Consider the following 17394-nt stretch of genomic DNA (forward strand, 5'->3'; position numbering starts at 1 on the left):
TGGGCCCACCTAACCCTAACCCTCAATTCTCTTAGGCAGTTTGGAAAATTCCCATCCTTGAGGAAAGGACTGGATTTTCTTTTCCAGCCTGTAGGGAATGACAGAAGTCAGTACAACTCTTCCGTTGTTCTCTGCTATTGATAGACTCAAATCCTGGCCCCACCTCTCATTCTCTGTGTGACTTCAGGCAAGTTCCTTAGCCCCTCCAGGCCTTAGTTTCCCCATATATAAAATGGGCATATATAAAATATAAAGTGGACTAAATAATATCGTCTTCCCTTGTTGCACACAAAGCACTAAATCCACATCAGCTATGATAACTTCTCAACCAAATATGGATTTCCAGCCCCAACCTCTCTCCTGAGCTAGCTCTCCATCACCTGCTAGATACCTCCCCACCTACCAACCAGCAAGCATTGATCAAGAGCTTATCATGTGCCTGCGGATACAAAGATAGAAGGGAAACTGTCCCTACCTCTATTAGAAGACATAAAAACAAAAAAATCAACAGAAGGTAGTCTTCGGGGGACCTGGGGGAGTCAAGAAAAGTTTCCAGTGGGAGGCACTTGAGCTGAGCTTTGGAGGAAGTGAAGCATTCTCAAAGGCAAAATGGAGGAGGTACAAAGACAGAATCACCTCTAAGGACAACAGCGAGTGAACCACTGTCTAGATGGTAGGAAGCTTGCAAGGGAGTAATGAGTAACTAGTCTGGAATAACAGGCTACAAGGGGTTGTAAAGGGCTTAAGTGCCAAACTGAGAATCTCCATCGAATCCTAGAGGCGACAGGGAGATGTTGGAGGTCCTGAAGCAGACCAGGAGTCTGGTCAGATCTGTGCATAAGGGGGAGGGGTGACTGGTCAGTGAAAAGCCAGGAGGAGAGGGCCAGCATGCTGCTTGTGACATGGGATGGGAGCTCAGGACCATCTCCCCCTGTCCTAATTTGAGGAGATGCTACATCCTGAATGGGGAGATGAAGCCCACCTACTGCAGAACCCATAAACCCATCAATTCATTGGGGCCAAGGGGCACTGAGCCTTCCCAAACAAGTGGGGCCTTTAAATGAGAAAACACGGATATGCTTCATGAGTTTCTGGAGCCTTGCCCTTTAATCGGTACAAAACATTAGGAAAATCATTTCACAGGAATCAAATCCATTGTATAAAGTGGTTCATAAAACAATCAATAAGCATTTATTATGTGTCAGGCCTGCGAGGAGGATGGATGAATAATTATTCCACTCATACTGAAAATCTCATGCGCTTCCTCCACATGGAAAGCTTTGGTCTTGACCACTAGAAAGAATCACGTTCAATTAGCAGCAAGTGGCAGGGAGCCTTGGAGGGCAGCCAGTCTGCTCCGACTCAGGAAGGGTGCGAACGTTGTCTTGACATGGGCAATTCCATGTCCACAGACCTGCACACGGCACCACATCCTCTCTAAGTCTCTTCAGGCCAAATGGCCCCACTGGCTTCACTCCTCACCGACTATGACTTCCAGCCTCACGGCATTTGAGCCACCCTCCAGCTGACCAGTGTGTCTTGTGGATCTGGGTGTCCAAGACAAACATCAACTTCAGTCAGGGTCTGAGCAGCGCTTTAGGAAGCTCTTCCTGTGGCTTCCCTAACAAGCAGCTGAAGAGGAAAAATATTTGGGGATCCAAATCTTTATGGTTGACTTTATCATCAAGTCATTCTGCAAAGGAGAGCAACAGGTGTCTGCACAGGTGTCTAGCTATAGAACCACCACCCTATGAAAGGGCTGAGGGCCATCCCTGCACTCTACAGAGCTGGATGAAGGAGGGCCCTGGGGCTCATCGATGAATGGTGACTGCTCCCCCCCATACCTAATAGCTACCATATGACTGCTTGTATTTGACAAACTTGGATCTTTCATGGCCCATCATCCTGGATGGCTTGTTAAAAATTTGGTGCTGCAGCTTCAGGGTTAGTGCAGCAGCTGCACCAGCCAGACAGATTTGGGTTTGGAGAACCACACTGCAGGGCCCCAGCTCTCCTATCACCATGTTTATGAGCCGAAGGAGACTAGATAACCATCTATGATAAACCGGCTCAAACTCATCCGCGTTCCTGGAAAGTCATTTGGTCTATCTACGCCACTACTGCTGCTGGTGTCAGACCAGTCTGCTGTGACTTGAGACTTTTCCAAGATGCCAGTTTGAGATCGGGAAGGAAGCCAGACCCTAATTCTTGGTACCAACACACTTTTCTGCCTACTGAAGAATGATATGTTAGCTTCTAAGGACAGCATTCATGTTCTCCTTGCCTACTAGGGAATCATTAAAAAGGTGCTCCCAAAAAGGAACAGTCAGGACAACAGGGTAAGGACTGAGTTCAGCTTCTCCTTCTTAAAGGCTGGCTCTGCACCCAGAGCTACTTGTAGATCATATGCTAAGGTAGACTTGGGAGCCTCCTTTTCCCCACTACTTGAAGAGCATCTGGGGCTCCCCAGGGGCCTGCTTGGAGATCAGTCCACCCCTGTGGATGGATCAACAGAGCATATAACCAAGTGAAGAAACTGAGATACCATCTGGAATGATTAGGAAAAGCAAGGCCTCTGGTGCCTGTCAGCTGTTCCCCTGGCACTTTCCTGCAGCATCACCAGGGCAGCACCAGCTGCAGCATCCACGTCCTGGCCATAGGAGACAGGGAGGGGGAAGGCCTTCTCCACTTCCTGCCTCAGCACCTCATTTCTGGACAGCGCATTGCCACTCCCAATAATTCTTTCTATCCCCCATTCTTTCAGCTGCTCATACGGGAGCATGGCATGGATGTTCTGAACGATGCCACGGCACAAAGCTCTGGTCACATGCCCAAGAGACAGATTGGAGGAAGAGATGCTGCTCACAGATGCCAGCTCTTCTGGAAGGTGTCTCTCTCCCAAAAGAGTTGGGTTGATGGTGAGTTGGGTGTCTGTCTGGGCCAGGGCTGTCTGGATCATCTGTGAATAAATAAGCGTCTCCAGAACATCCAATCCTACCAAAAAAAAAATGTAAATGCATCCGGTGAGCCCCTGGGTGTTTTCCCTGCTGCACTGAGAGCCCAGTGCCAGGCTCATGGGGTCTCACACCTGCATGAGCCAAACAGATTCACTTTACTCCAGTCACTCTCCAGCCCCAAACCCAGTGAAGCATTTTTATACATGAACTAGAAAGCTACTGTATGCCTGGTTCTCTGCTCTCTCCCTGACACCCTGCCCAGCAAAGCCCCCTAAGCAAGGGTGCGCCCCAGAGGGAAAGGTGGAGGCCTTGCTGCTGCTCTCCTCTCCACCAGCACTACCATTCTTAGGGCAGACAGCTGGACTCCCTGCTTCGCTGGAAGAATGCCCCCATTCCTGCCTCCAGCCTCCCACCCCCACACTTTTGGTCCTCTATGACCTCCATAACTCTTCTCCCATTTCCTCTTCCTTTACTCAGGAATTCTCATCCCCACCCTCTCAGCTCCTAGCTGGCTTCCATCATGATCACCAAGGCCAGAGGTCTTCCTGCCTACCCTCCTCAGTCCTCTTTGACCTCTTGATGCTTCCCTCGACTCCATCCGTCTGTCTTCTCCTAGCCCTCCCCCAAGTCCCACAACTTCAGGCCTCTATCCTTCCCCCAACTCTGCTGCTGCACCTAACTCCTCGCTACCTGGGGCTGACATGTTTGGGATTCTGGGTCTCGCCCCTCAGGACATTCACAAGGTCCCTTCCTTTCCCCTCCCCTTTCTGTTCTACTTGACTTTTTCCGTTGCCATCTTAAATCACCTTCTGAATGACACCTGCGTCAGAGGGCTGTCCCCAACACTCTGCCTGATATTCAAGGCCCTCTCTAGTTGAGTGTCCCACCCCCTGTACCCCCAGGCTGCCTCTTGTCCCTCCACCTATGCTGGCTGCCAAGTCACCATCCATCCTCAAAAGCCCAGCAGGACTTGGGGCAGGGAGCAGCAGGGACTGAGGCCCAGACCATCCTCAGCCTCAGTTTCCTCATCCTTTGGAATCTTTGTTATTCCACTCCCCTAAATTTTGTATCCCTACCAGCACCTGCCACAGTATTCTCTGTATACAGTGGGTGATTAATAGGTATTTGGCAAATACTCAAATGAGTAGACTTTGCACAGCTATAAAGAGACATTTCCACCCCCCTTTCCCCCATGTACTCTGGGAACCAGAGATTGGACTCCTGGCAGTTCCCTCCATTTCCAGACTCTGAGTGTTTGCACCAGCCATGCCCTCTGCCCAAAACACTTTCTCTCTTCCCTCTGTCTCTGGGCCTCCCTGGCTTTTGTGAAGTCTCAGCTCAGATCTCACCTCCCGAGCGAAGCCTTGTTTCACTGCTTCTCTCCGATCTGTCCTGTCTGTACGGGGGCTCCCCGAGGGTAGAGACTGTCTTTTGACTTCACTGTATCCTTAGCCCAAGCCCAGGGCCTGGCACACAGTAGGTGCTCAATCGATGCTCATCTGCCTGTGGGGGTTGATTTACCTAGATCCGCCATCCACTGAGTCAACATGGTGACAAATGTGGCCAACACGTTGCCGCCATTGAGGGATGCAGCCACTCCCAGGTAGGTCCGGTTGAAGTAGGGAAAGTAAGCCACTGGGGCTGAAGGATCTGGGCATGTGGCAGGTTTGAACCCTGGAGGCATGGAGGCTGCCAGCTGGACGGAGGTGCTGATGTTGAGAACTGGGTGCCCAGAGAAGACGACGTTAGGCCTGGACCATGGCCCTGAGTGGCCAAGACAGGGCTGGGGCTGGGCAGCTGACCTTCCCTCACCTCGCGGGGCTGTTGCATGCTCCGTGCTAGTGGGGATGGCTTGCTGGTGGAGGGATGGCTATGGGCATGGGCAGGGATGGGCAGGGTTGCTGGCAGGGTCAGCTTTGTCCAGGAGGAAGAGGCTGGAGAAATCCCACCTGCGAGCAGCGGCACACACGAGGCCAGGTAGGAGTCTAACTTTGCCACAGAAATCTGGGCTGAACAAGAGAATGAAAGCCCACTTCCATGGCCCATGAGCAGGCTGGCCCAGGAGGATGTAGAACCAGCGTCTCCACCTCCCCTGACAGTACCGCCTAAATCACACAGAGCAGGGCGGGTCCCTTCGGGTCTTACTATTTCTCAGAACTGCTTGATTCTGCATGAACAAGGACAGTCTGCTCTGGTCTAGCTGACAAACACTGCAGAATGGTGGATTTGCTGTCAAATGCTTGGATGACATCACTGGCCGGCACTGCTAGTGTCCCCAAGCCACCTCCCGCTCTCACCTGCATCTGTGCTTCGCGACATACAGGAATACACGGAACACTGAAGGTCCCCCAGGGCCACGCCGACTTTGGTCCCCTGGGGGATGCCAAACCACTGGTGGGTGGTCTGCCCTGCTATGGTACCAGCCTCAGCCACATCTGGGAGCAGGTGGGTGGGAAAGCCAGACTCCTCCAAACTGTAAAACAAAGCAGTGTCCCTGCCTCTGCCCAGATCACTACCTCCTCAGCAGCACAATGGGCTTAGGGGATGGAGACCCCAAATCAGAAGAAACTGTTTGTACCTCCCCAACAGGGCAGCCCCTACCAGTCTCAAGGGGAGTTTCTACCAGGACCAACTGTAGGGAGAGGGAGTGGGGGAGGATCTCTGGGACTAGTGGGTCAGGAACCCATCACAGGAGACCAGCAAGAACCAAGCCAAGATGGCATCAAGGGCACCAGAGACCCACACCCTGCCACAAGAACAGGGATGGCCGGTCAAGCACTCAGGGCAAGGCCCGCCACCCACATGCTTGGCAGCCGCCTCCAGGCACTGGCAGACTCACATGTGGGAATTCCAGCTTCGGCTTTCAGCATTGAAGTATCCCCAGCTGGCGGCATTGTGGTCAGACATGAGGGGTCTCTGGAGGCCGCATAGCATGGCCACCACATAGTCCTGGATAGTGCCCGCTGCACTATATGGCTTCAGGAACTCGGGGCTGTTGGCAAAAACCAAAACAACGCAGCTCGCCATCCAGCAGTCTGAATTGAAGCCAGAAGACCCCATTGGCTGTCCTTCTCTATGGGGTCAGTCACCAGATACTGCTGTCAGAGCCAATGTCAGGGGAGAGGAGCCTGGGAAACCAGGGCAAGGCCATGGCAACAGAAGGCAGGCCCGGCCTCCCCTGGGTGGGTGCGATGACGAAGTGGAAATAACAGGAACATTCTTGCAGAAACAAGGGCCTGGGCACAAGGCAGGCCCCCCAGGCATGGAGCCAGAGAAGAAGCTTTATGCTAGGGCCTCAAGCCTACCTGTGGCGCAGAAGCCAGTAGATGGTGGCAGAGCCGAATCCCGTTGCCACGCTCAGGTGGGACTCGGGCTGTGGGAGGGATGCCAGAAAGCTGTTGGTGCAGCGGCCATCCTGCCAGGTAATGAGGCGGCTGACCTGCTGTGGCTCAAAGACGCTGTGGGGGCCATTCTCCATCCAAGAACAAGCTGAAAGGAGACACATCTCCACACACTCAAGGCCTGGTGGGGCCAAGCCTGTCCCATCCCAAGTCACACAGCCCCCTTGTAATGTTTCCCTCAGAGCTGCTTGGCTGAAGATATGGCCCACGGGTTGAGGGTAGGGGGCATGACGGGGCCCCATCAGTGGGAGGCTGGGCTAATCTTTTCCGTGCTCAGAGCTTCAGTTTCCTCAATTATCAAATGGGATTAGTAAAAGGACCAAATGGAAAGCTGGTACTCAGCAGTACATAACAAATGATCATGGCTTGCACCTACACAGGGTAAAAGAGGATGAAAATGGTCTCCTCAGGGGCTAACACCTAGAATGAGGGGGGAAGAATAGGGCAGGGGAGACATCGGTCCTGGGAGGGACCACAGGTAAGGCCTGAGAGTCAAGAGGGCAGCCTAGGGACGGAACCAGGCCTCAAGGCCCCGACCCGCCAACACCCTAGCTTTACCCAAAGAGACTCAAGAGGGAAGAGGCCCCACAAGGACAGACACTTAGCACAGCCGGTCCTGTAGGCAAAGCCCAGTTGGGCCCCAGATCCCTGGCCCAGGGGTCCTCCAGCAGAAGTAATGGAGGTAAGGGCCACCAACGTCCCCAGTGACCTGGCCTCCCTTATGACTCAGTCGCTCATGGGGTGCTGACCTTGGCCCTGGGAGGAGTGACTAAGACTCTGACAGAAGGGGAAACTGAGGCAGAGAGGAGACATGATCCCAAGGCCACAATTTGATCTTCCATCCCTCTCCCCCACCCCAGCTATGACCTAGCCCTGAACCAGATGGCCGTGAGGGACGCTCTGAGCAGCTTCTGGCTGATGAGACCCCTGGACCTGCCCCTTTCAGGGCAGCTGCCACCAAAAGGGCTGTGATTCCCCATGATTTTTCAGGGCTGGAATGGGGGCTGTTTTCCTGGAGCAACAGATGAATTACCTTGGCAGCTTTTCCAAAACATTACCCCGTGCATCTGTCCTGACACACCGATGCCCTGGACCTTCTGCAGCTGCCCAGCAGGGAGAGCCCCAAGACATTCACTCAGAGCCTGCAAGATTCTGCCCACGTCCTGCTCCTGGCCCTGGGGAGACCGGGGCCAAGCCATGAGTCATGCTGATGTCCCGCCCAAGGGGCTCAGCACATGATCCCCAGACCCAACAAAGAGCAGCAGTGCCCAGACCGAGCACAGAACACACGAGCACGCACACACACGGACACATACATGCATTCTTTCTCTCTCCTTCTAGCAGGATGGCCTTTCCTGAACAGAAGGTCTGGGAGGGGAAGGAAGCCCAGCCTCTCGGGCCATTCCCACTGAGGTCTGGACATGTGAGTGTGGGCAGAGGGTAGGGTCTTGGGTCCCAGAAAATAAAAAAAAACTGAATAGCACATGCTGAGAACCAAGTAGCCCTAAGATAGTCTATCCCCTCCTCCATCCTCTGCCCCTTTCACCTCTAGGAGGGAGCCCTCACCTAGCATTTGCAGAGCTTGTGCTATGTTCCTGGTCCTACACCAAGGGCTGGGGCTAAGGCAGAAACGAAGGGCCCTGCCTGCCACACGCATGCCGATGAGGGCAAAGGGGCAGCGATCTCGGGGGAGCCACCTAAAATGGGGATCAGGAGAGGCTTCTTGTAGAGACTGTGCCTGTAGTAAGTGCTTACTAAATGCAGTTTATTCACTTGGGGAGAGGCCAGACTGGGAGCCAGCAAAGGCTGCTGATTCAGTAACCCTCAGGAGCTGATGGACTTGTCAGAGGAAGTCAAGGCTTCTTGGGCTTTTGGGTGTAGCCTGGCTGGTCTTGGACAAAATGGACACTGAAAGCTCAGAGCCAAGTACAGATCCCCGGAGCACTCACAACACCAGAGACCTCCCATCCAGCAAGCCCCTCACTGTGAACCCAGGGCATCTTCTTGCTGAAATTGAGGTCACCGTCTCTACCATACTCCTTGTGGGAACACAGAATGTGGCTGGCTTGCGTGGGGGAAGCCGCGTTGCCTCCTGACCCCACACACCTTCCTTTCTCAGCCTCCGACTTACACAGCTTTCTCCTCTATGCTGGGCCAAGTGTATGGACAGCATGTCCACTGTATTTTCTCATTTTTGGGAGGTTCCTCTGGGCTGAGGGGCTCCAATTCCTCAGCCTCTCATGAGCAGGGACTCTGCCTCCAGCATGGCCTGGCCTCAAAGAAAGGTGAGCTCAACACGTCATGCGCAGCTTGACTCCAAAGCAAGGGTCACAGTCCCCTGGAGCGTGGGGCTCCCTCACTGGTCAGCTGGTCCTCTCTGGGCCTCCACCCTATCTGTAAAGGCTTCTTTTCCCTCTCGGTCCAGGTCAGTGACGTAATATCTGACTCAGGTACCCTGTGACAGCCAGTCCAACCACCCCGCAAGCCACCTCAAATAAGTACACAGTCTCTCCACACCTTGCTGCCCATGGGGGGACCTCTCAGGTGCTCATCCTTTATCGATGTCTGGCAGTACCAGGTCACACAGGCGGGCAGCAGTTTCCTTCGAGTTTGGGGCTGGGCCTGTGACCCACACGTCCAGCCAGTCCCTTCCTTTTCCATCAGTAACGCATCCTGTTTTCTGCTCTCCTATACTCCCCAAAACACACCAAGGCCAGGAAGCCCCACCTCATGGTGTTTGGCAGACTGAGTGAAGACCCCCAGCATATGTGGTAACCATCTTGGCACTCTGTGCCTTAGTTTACCTCAGTTTCAATCACATGCTTTCTAGTGTCTAATGAACACTACTTTCTAAACGAGAAGCCCTGACCAGAACTCAGGGACCAGTGAAGGCTGCAGAGCTTTCGTGAATGGTTGTCAGGCAGACCAAAGGGACAGAGCCTGTGAAGACCTGGGAGGCTCCACAGGCCCACCTCAAACCCTCTTCCCATCTCTTGAGAGTTCCAGATCCTCCCAGCATCTGTTGGTACAGCTGTCCATTGGCAGCCAGGCCAGGTCCATCTACTTCTTCAGTTACCATGCGCCTATCTCCTTTGCACCCCTCACACAAGCCCATCCCCCACCTCAACTCTTGTAGGGTGCAAGGGACAGGGGGCATGCCAGCCGGATTTGAGTCCTTCCTCTTGGTGCAACCTGGAGGGTCATGGACCCTCATCAAGCAGTTACCGGCTGGCAGGTAGGCCTAGGCCTAGGCCATCACCCCAGGAGTTCTTCTGGGGCATCTAGGCACCCTCTGCACAGTGCCGGGCACACTGTGCTCACATTCCTCGTCAACTTCCAGGTCTCCCCCTCGTAGGCATCCAAGACATGACCTGGCTGCTGGCCTTCCCTTCTGAGGGGGCTCTCACCCTGGGGCTCACGTCTGATGGGGTTTCCCTTGTAGCTCTGTTTCCAGGGACATGAACCCCAGGGCCCTCTATGCCTCTGACTCACTCCTTCGAAAGGCTGAGAGCCCTCAGAGGAGGGTCCCATGGGCAAAGAAAAACTCACCTTACCCCCAGGACTTAGGTCCCGGGCAGAGCAGCAGCAACAAGGACTGACACAGAGATGGACGTCCCCCCCAGAGCCCAAAGGTGGACAGAAACTGCAGAAGCAAGCAAAGCTGGGAAACAGGAGGCCCGGCCTTTAGGAGCCGGGTCAAGGGAGGCAGTGAATGACACTCCACCTCCCACCTCTGGGCCTTTGCCCAGGCTGTGCCCAATGACTAACCTACCATGGCTTCCTGCCATCCCCCAGGGGCCTTCCTCACAGGACCCTGAGCCCTCAGCAAGGGCTACAAAACCGCCTGAGGGTCAGCCACATCAGACTGGACTTGGAGCTGGGTGGGGGCTGGGGTAGGAGGAGGTTCGGAGAGAGGGGCCCCAAGGGAGGCCAGAGAGCAAGTTCCCCATGCCCCGCCCCCAACTCAGGTCCCACCTCCAGGGGCCTAAAGGGAGATGGGGAGGGGGAGACCAGGGCGGGCACCCAGGCCCCGCCCCCAGCTCCAGGCTGCCCCTCCCCCTCCCGCCCAGGAGCGGAGAGGGGAGGGAGGGAGGGGGAGGGGAGGGGAGGGGAGGGGAGGGGAGGGGAGGGGAGGGGAGGGGGAGGGGAGGGGAGGGAGGGGGAAGGGAGGGGGAGGGGCAGCGGAAGCGGCTCACCCGCGGCCCGGCCTCCCTGCTCGGGGACACGTCGGCTCGCGTGGCCCGGCTGGCGCTGGCCGTGGGCACCAGCGGTCCGCCATGAGGCCTGGCCTCCAGCAGCACCGCCTTAACGGACGAGGTGCCCAGGTCGAGGCCCAGCACGAAGCCGCCCTGACCGTCGCCGCCCGCAGCCGCCATGGCACCACCCAGGCTGATCGCACGGCACAGGCGCAGGCGCAGTCTGACGGGCGAGGGGCTGCGCAGGCGCAGTCTGGCGGAAGAGCGGCGGCGCAGGCGCAGACCGCCCCAGGGGGCGGGGGGCGGGGGTAATGGGCGTGGCCAGACTGGACTTTTCTCCTTTCATTGGCCGGCCGGCCGAGGGGCGGGGCCGTTACGTCACACCCGGGCGGCCCCAAGTAGCCGCTGGGCAGCTGAGGTGGATCTTCTTGCGCTGGTCACGGGCTGGTGGTTCCTCTCCTTTGCCCAGCTCCCTGGTGAGTGGGTGCAGCGGCTCCGGGCACTCCCGGCGTGCCCCGCCAGGCCCCTCAGGACAGCCGGAGTTCCAGTGTGGCGGGCTCCCAAGGCGGGAGGGGGAGGGCGAAGGCGAGTGATGGAGCGCCTGGCGTCGGGCCGGCGTCCAGCCTGGCGGGAGGTGTGGGGGGGACCGGCGACTGTGTGCGGCGCGGGAGTGGGGCAGGCGGACCCTGGCCTCCCTCTCCAGCCTCCAGATGTTTGCCCCTCACTGGGCCGAGAGTGGGCGGTACCCGGCACTGCAGGCGGCCCAGCGGGGTTGCCCCTCGGACCTGAGAACCCGCCACCCCTCCCCCCGTGGGCCCTTAGCCTTCGTGGAGGAGGGGGCTGGGAGGGGGCAGCCCCTGACGCCCTCCCCCGCTCCAGGCCAGAAGATGCCTGGGTGGTCGCGGCCCTGGTCCTGGTGGTGGCTCCTCTTGGTGTCTGAGCTCTGGGGAGCGTGCGGTGAGTGGGGCGAGGGCTGCCTGGCTCCTTCTGGGGGGTCGAGCTTTCCCCTCCCCCTTTCTCCCAGGCTGGAGGGGCGGGAGGTTCAGAGGAGGAAGTCGGACAGGGTGGGGGCTGGGCTGGACAGGTGGGGGGGCCGGGCGGTCAGTCTGGGGGGGGCTGGGCGGTCAGTCTGGGGGGGGCCGGGCGGTCAGTCTGGGGGGCTTCTCCTCTGGGCTGAGGACAGACGCGGGGGGGGGGGGGTGTCGCAGCTCGGGGGGGCCCCCCCAGGCCCTTCCCTGGCGCCAGCTTGCTGTTGTTATCCCCCTTATCTGATCCATCAGGCTCCACTGTGAGCCTGGCTGCCCCTCGGATGGTGAGCCTGCAGAAGGGCGACTCCAGAAACGTCACGGTCACTCTGGGGTGAGTGTCAGCCCCCTCCTGGAGGGTTGCCTACGTGGGGGGCAACAGTATGAGCCAGTGTGGGTGGGGCGAGGAGGGAGCAGGTCCTCCTCTCTCTCTGCTCCCACTCACCCCCCAAGGTTCAAGCAGAGGAGTGGGAACTTGGGGGGCCCACCCCAGGGCTCCTCCCTCCCCCTTCCCTTCCCTCTGACTCACCAGAAATCTTCTGTGTGCAGTGTAGACAGTCTAGTGGGTCAATGGCAGGGCCAAGGGAGGGTTCCAGGATGGGAGATGACCTTGGTCTTGTCCTTCCCAGGGCTCCACTGGACGTAGCCTCGGTGGTAACACTGGACATCCTCTACGTTTCCAAAAACAAGACCATCCTTGAGTTTCCTCCTGAAGTAAGTATCTTATCTGCTTTGGGAGGAGTTTTCCCTGGGGAACCCCCTCCCTTGAAGTTGTGGGCCAAAGCTGCATGGGCAGGGGTCTCTGTCACCTCCCGCAGGTCGAGGTGCCATCTGGGCACAAGGTTTGCTTTTTCTCCGTGACTGGGCTAGACGTGGGTCAGGTGACTCTGCTCCTGCGCATTGACCGCTCCAACCAGACCAGGTGAGCGCTGCCAGGAGACCAGGCAGTGGGGGGGCTGCCCTCAGGTCCCTACCCCCCCTCCCCTGCCCTCACAGTGGGGCCCAATTCCTTCACAGGACCCTTGTCCACTTCCTGGTGTTCCGCAGTCGGGTTTTGGATTGGCTCAGCCGCATCATTGGGTGGATCTACTTTGTGGCCTGGTCCATCTCCTTCTACCCACAGGTGTTTGAAAACTGGAGACGTAAAAGGTAAAGGCGCAGGGGGTGGACAGTTCAGTGCCGAGGATGGTCAGGACTCTACCCACATCATGTTTTAGAGACAAACGAATAAGGGAGTGGTGCCCCCCCCACCCAACACACAAGCACGTGTTCACATCTGCCATGTTGGAAGGAGGGATCCCCGAGGTTGGGGACAGGGGGCCCCAGAGAAGGTCCGTGGCCACCCTGTCTGCTCCTGCATCAGGGCAGTGATCACTTGCCCCAGGGCTCACACAGTCCATGCAGGTCCTGGGCTGGGAGGCCATGCCTCTGCCCCTCCCTCCCATTTGTTTGGATCCTATAGTCACGACATCCAGAAGGGGGGGGGGGGGGGTCTTCCCAGGGAGCATGCTGTCTGGTGGCAGTGGGCAGGAGGCAAGGCTGCTGCTTGGCACTCCTTGTTGGACCCAGTGGCCCCTGGGCTCTGCATGTGAAGTTCTCTGCCCATCGTCTTGCAGCGTGGTTGGCCTGAGCTTTGATTTCATCGCCCTGAACCTCACAGGCTTCATAGCATACTCTGTGTTCAACGTCGGCCTCTTCTGGGTACCCTACATCAAGGTGAGGTCCAGGATCCTCCATCCCAGGGGGTCACCACGGGGCCACACTACCCCGCCGCTCACATCCCCTCTGCTCCCGCCCCCCCCCCCCCCCCAGGAGCAGTTTCTGCATGAACATCCCACTGGTGTGAACCCTGTGGACAGCAATGACGTCTTTTTCAGCCTTCATGCCGTGGTCCTCACCCTCGTGGTCATTGGGCAGTGTTGTTTATATGAGGTGGGTGAGGAGTCGCTACTGTCCTTAGCATGACCTGAAGCTGGCATCTAACCTGCCCCCCCCCCCCCCCCCCACAGGTGACTGCCTCAGATACAACTCAGCCCCAGGACAGGAGAGGCAGGGCAGCCCTGGCTAGGCACAGGCTCTGGCTGGCGGGGCCTGGACAGGCCCACGGCCATACTCCCCCAAGACATGTCTGGGTTCCATATCTGGCTAGTAGGTGGGGTGGGGGGGTGTCAGCATGGGATTCCTGCCTGGGCCTCAGCAGTGCCGACTCTTTGACGAGAGGAGATACTCTGAGGGGCCATCTGGCCTCTGGGCATCTCCAAGGACCAAGCCACCGCTCACACAAGCAGGGCATTGTGTTGGCCTCCCCAGGCTCTCCCCCACACTTGCTACTTCTCAAGGCACATCCCAGGCAGGTTCTCCTGTCCCTCTCACGTATGTCCATCCTTAGGCCTCCCTCAGAGCTTTGTACAGGGGGGCCAGGCCCATGGGAGGGGGGACACTGGGCCCACGTGGGGATCCTCACACCATCCCTGCTCAGTGACACCCCTGTCTGTCCCCTCAGAGAGGCAGCCAGAAAGTATCCTGGGCCTCCATGGGCTTCTTGCTGCTGTCCTGGTTCTTTGCCATCGCCATGATGTTTGTGGCCCTCGGCGGGGCAATCAGCTGGCTGCAGTTTCTCTTCTGCTTCTCCTACATCAAGCTTGCAGTCACACTGATCAAGTACTTCCCACAGGTAGAGACTGGGCCTCTGCTGCTGCGGGGGAGACGGACAGATGCATGGGAGGCCCACTGGGGAGGCCAGGGGAGCCTGTGAGGGCAGGGAGGGGGCCTCAGGAGGAAGGATTTGGCCAAATGGAAGAAGTCTTGGGAAGTCAGAAAGCAGGTGCGCGTTGGTAGGGAGGGACACGTGAAGGGGGGGCCTTTGGACCTGTCCAGTCTACATGTCCACATGCCACGGGACAGGGCCCGGGAAGGGAGGGCCCTCCCCCATCCCCGTGGACACTGGCTTAGGACTGGCCTTCTCGCCCTCTCTGCATCTGTCTGTCCCTCCACGTCTCAGGCGTGTCTGAACTTTCGCCGAAAGAGCACGGAGGGTTGGAGCATTGGCAATGTGCTCTTGGATTTCACAGGAGGCTTCTTCAGCCTACTCCAGATGTTTGTCCAGTCCTACAACAATGGTGAGTGACCAGGCCGGCCTGGCGGGGGATTGGAAGCAGCCTCAGACCAGCAGGCAGTGCACGCTTACATGCCTTTTTATCTTTTGTTTTTAACATTTTTAAAAACTTCTGAGTTCCAAATTTCACCCTCCTTGCCTTGAGACACAAGTGTGCATTTAGGGTTTACACATCAGTCCTGCCCACGGCCGGGGCCAGGAGCCATCCTAGGGAGCCATGGTCCTCAGAGCTTCCCTCCAGGTCGCATGTCACCTCATGGGGGTGCATCAAGCACAGGGTTCTGGGCTGCGCCAGGTGCAGGGTTGGGGGGATTCTGAACACAAACAGCCTGGAGACTCGGGTCTAGCTGGCATGCCCAAGGGGGAGCCTAATGCAGGGCCTTTGATGCCAGGGTAACCCCGTCCCAGCACCCCCCAGGCAGGACAAGGTCAGAATCAGACTGACTGAGAGGAGAGCAGACCCTCCCCACCCCTCCCACTCCTACTGACAGGAAGTGGAGAGAAAGTCACAGGAGGGAGCTGGGGGGGAAGGACCAAGCCAGTCCCTCCCTTACTGCTACTGAGATCCAAACATAGCCATTCTGGACAATACCTTGTGCCCTAGTCTCTGGACATCTGACTGTTCTCCCCAGAGAGGCTTGACGAAGGCCAGCGTCTCTGAGTGAGCTCCTCTTTGACCATGTGGATGTACAGGGACCAGGCCAACCGAGTGAGCACAGCTGGCTGAGGGAATGCAGCTGGGGGAGGGGGTCAGTACCATGACCTATCACAGGCAAGGGGGAGGGGGCCCTCCTGGCTCCTCTCTTGTGGTGCTCCCCAGGGCCACCTTCCTCCTATGGCTCTCCAGGGTAGCGGAGACCAGGGCTGAGTGCCCACATCTACTCTGCTATTTCTGAGGCCCGGAGGATGGGGCACAGCCCCAGAGCCTTCCCCAACGGACAGACCTCATCATGTGTGAATGGGAAAGGGGGACGGCAGTTCAGATGCCAGGATTTTGCCTTTTTGATCCTGTGTGTTTTGTCTAAGATGTTTGCACAGCTTCTCTGCATCTGTTAGATCCATGCTGGGCTGGGCCACATCTCTGGACTGGGCTTCCTGGCTGGACCCCGTGCTGGGCTGGGCCATATCCCTGGGCTAGACCCTGTGTTGGGTTGGACTCCATTGTAGGCTGGGCCACATCCCCAGGCTGGACTGCCGGGTGCTCTCCCTCCTTCTGGCCCATGCAAAGGAAGGGCCCTTGGAGGCTCACATGTCTTCTCTTGCCTGTTCGCAGATGAGTGGACCCTGATCTTCGGAGACCCCACTAAGTTTGGCCTCGGCGTGTTCTCCATCCTCTTTGACATAGTTTTCATCATCCAGCACTACTGCTTATATAGAGAGCCAGGGTACGAGCAGCTCACCTAGCTCTCGCGGACAGTCCCACCAATCCTGTAGGCCACACGGGTGGCTCTGGCATCTGGACAGTGGGAGCCTCAGCATCCGAGCCCACAGCCTTGACGATGGCGAGCCTGCCTCTGCCCGCCAGACGTCCTGCAGTGCTCGCTCACCTGCTCGATAGCTGGCTCGCCCTCTGGGATCTTAAGCCAATTGTCTGCTGCAATTAAAGCCTGCTGCTCCTGGCTCAGGGGTGATGGGAGCGGCATCCGGCTCCTAGAGTCGGCCCAACCTCGCCCCATGGCCGCCCCTGCATCCCCTGTGCTCAGGAAGGCCTTTCTTTTGCTTTGTGTTTTCAAGGCTCTCGCACCCCTTCACGGGTTCTGAGGTGCATCCATAGTGGCGTCGTGCCAGAGGAGGGAGGAGGGAGCAGGGAGCATAGCCTCCTGGCGCCTGCTGTCTGTTGCTGCTCTGTCCAGGCATCCTACCTGGTGGTGTCTGCCAGGAACTCTGCTGTGGGGCCAGGCCAGGCTGGGAAAGCTCCTAAGCCTGCCCCAGCAGCCAGGCTGTTTGTTACACAGTATTGTGCTTTTTTGGGGGGGGTGCGGGGGAGGCTTTATCAAACTTCACTCAGCTGCCTCCCCTCCATGAGAAGTTCTGACCCTGCCTTTGGAGAACCCCCCCACAACCACACTCCCCAAAGCAGTTTTACACGCACACGCACGCACGCACGCACGCTCCCCCTCCATCCTTCCTTCTCCAGGTGGGGGGGGCTCCCAGGTCAACCCTCAGCTATCAGCAGGATTCTACAGTTCTGCCCCCACCTCCAAGAACTCTGGGTGGTCTTCAGCCTGGCCTCCCCATCCCTACCACCCCCCCAGGTTCCTGCTTCTTCTGCTCCAGGCAGCTTTGCAATGATGGTGGTGGCTTGCCAACGTGATTTTTTTCTACTTCTTCTGTTATATTTTTAAAAGATCATTGTAAGTAATCTGCGGTTTTAAATGAAAACTAAGTTAATTTTCCATACTATTGGTCAATGAGCTCATGTCAGATTAACCCTTGTTACCAGAAGCTGGATGCCTTTAACAGGTGAAGGAAGTCCCCAAGGCCCAGGCACCCCTGCAGAGATGGCCACACATTCTTAACAAACTCTGCCCATCAGCATTGGGCTCTCAAGTGATCCACGGCCACCCCTCTTGGCATGAAGGTTTTTGGTGATTTCTGATTTGAAGATTCTGATTTCACCCACACACAGGGCCAGAAGGGCAGAAACCCAGGCCCCAGGAAGGAGGTTCTGACCATTTTTCTCCCAGACCCACCAGAAAG

General features: G+C 57.2%; 2 protein-coding genes across 4 annotated transcripts; one reads left to right on the forward strand and one right to left on the reverse strand.

Annotated features, from left to right (window-relative positions):
* Positions 1–1084: 1084 nt before the first annotated feature.
* SHPK (sedoheptulokinase) lies at positions 1085–10734 on the reverse strand. Its single transcript, XM_072618994.1, has 7 exons — positions 10555–10734; positions 7392–7533; positions 6263–6446; positions 5797–5949; positions 5255–5430; positions 4479–4679; positions 1085–2994 (listed from the first exon to the last, which is right to left on the reverse strand). The coding sequence occupies exons 1-7, from the start codon at positions 10732–10734 to the stop codon at positions 2558–2560; spliced, it is 1473 nt and encodes a 490-aa protein (XP_072475095.1). The 3' UTR covers positions 1085–2557.
* On the forward strand, positions 10733–17094 carry CTNS (cystinosin, lysosomal cystine transporter). 3 transcript variants are annotated; one of them, XM_072618995.1, is made up of 12 exons: positions 10733–11030; positions 11434–11511; positions 11835–11913; positions 12209–12293; positions 12398–12501; positions 12597–12728; positions 13196–13295; positions 13392–13511; positions 14083–14253; positions 14581–14698; positions 15968–16079; positions 16429–17094. In XM_072618995.1, the coding sequence occupies exons 1-12, from the start codon at positions 10733–10735 to the stop codon at positions 16466–16468; spliced, it is 1437 nt and encodes a 478-aa protein (XP_072475096.1). In that variant the 3' UTR covers positions 16469–17094. The 3 variants fall into 3 exon arrangements, with proteins under 3 accessions (XP_072475096.1, XP_072475098.1, XP_072475097.1); XM_072618997.1 differs by lacking the exon at positions 11434–11511; XM_072618996.1 differs by lacking the exon at positions 16429–17094 and having other exon boundaries at positions 15968–16227.
* The last annotated feature ends 300 nt before the right edge of the window (positions 17095–17394 follow it).

Source organism: Notamacropus eugenii, chromosome 6, assembly GCF_028372415.1.
Source record: "Notamacropus eugenii isolate mMacEug1 chromosome 6, mMacEug1.pri_v2, whole genome shotgun sequence".
Lineage (NCBI taxonomy): Eukaryota > Metazoa > Chordata > Mammalia > Diprotodontia > Macropodidae > Notamacropus > Notamacropus eugenii.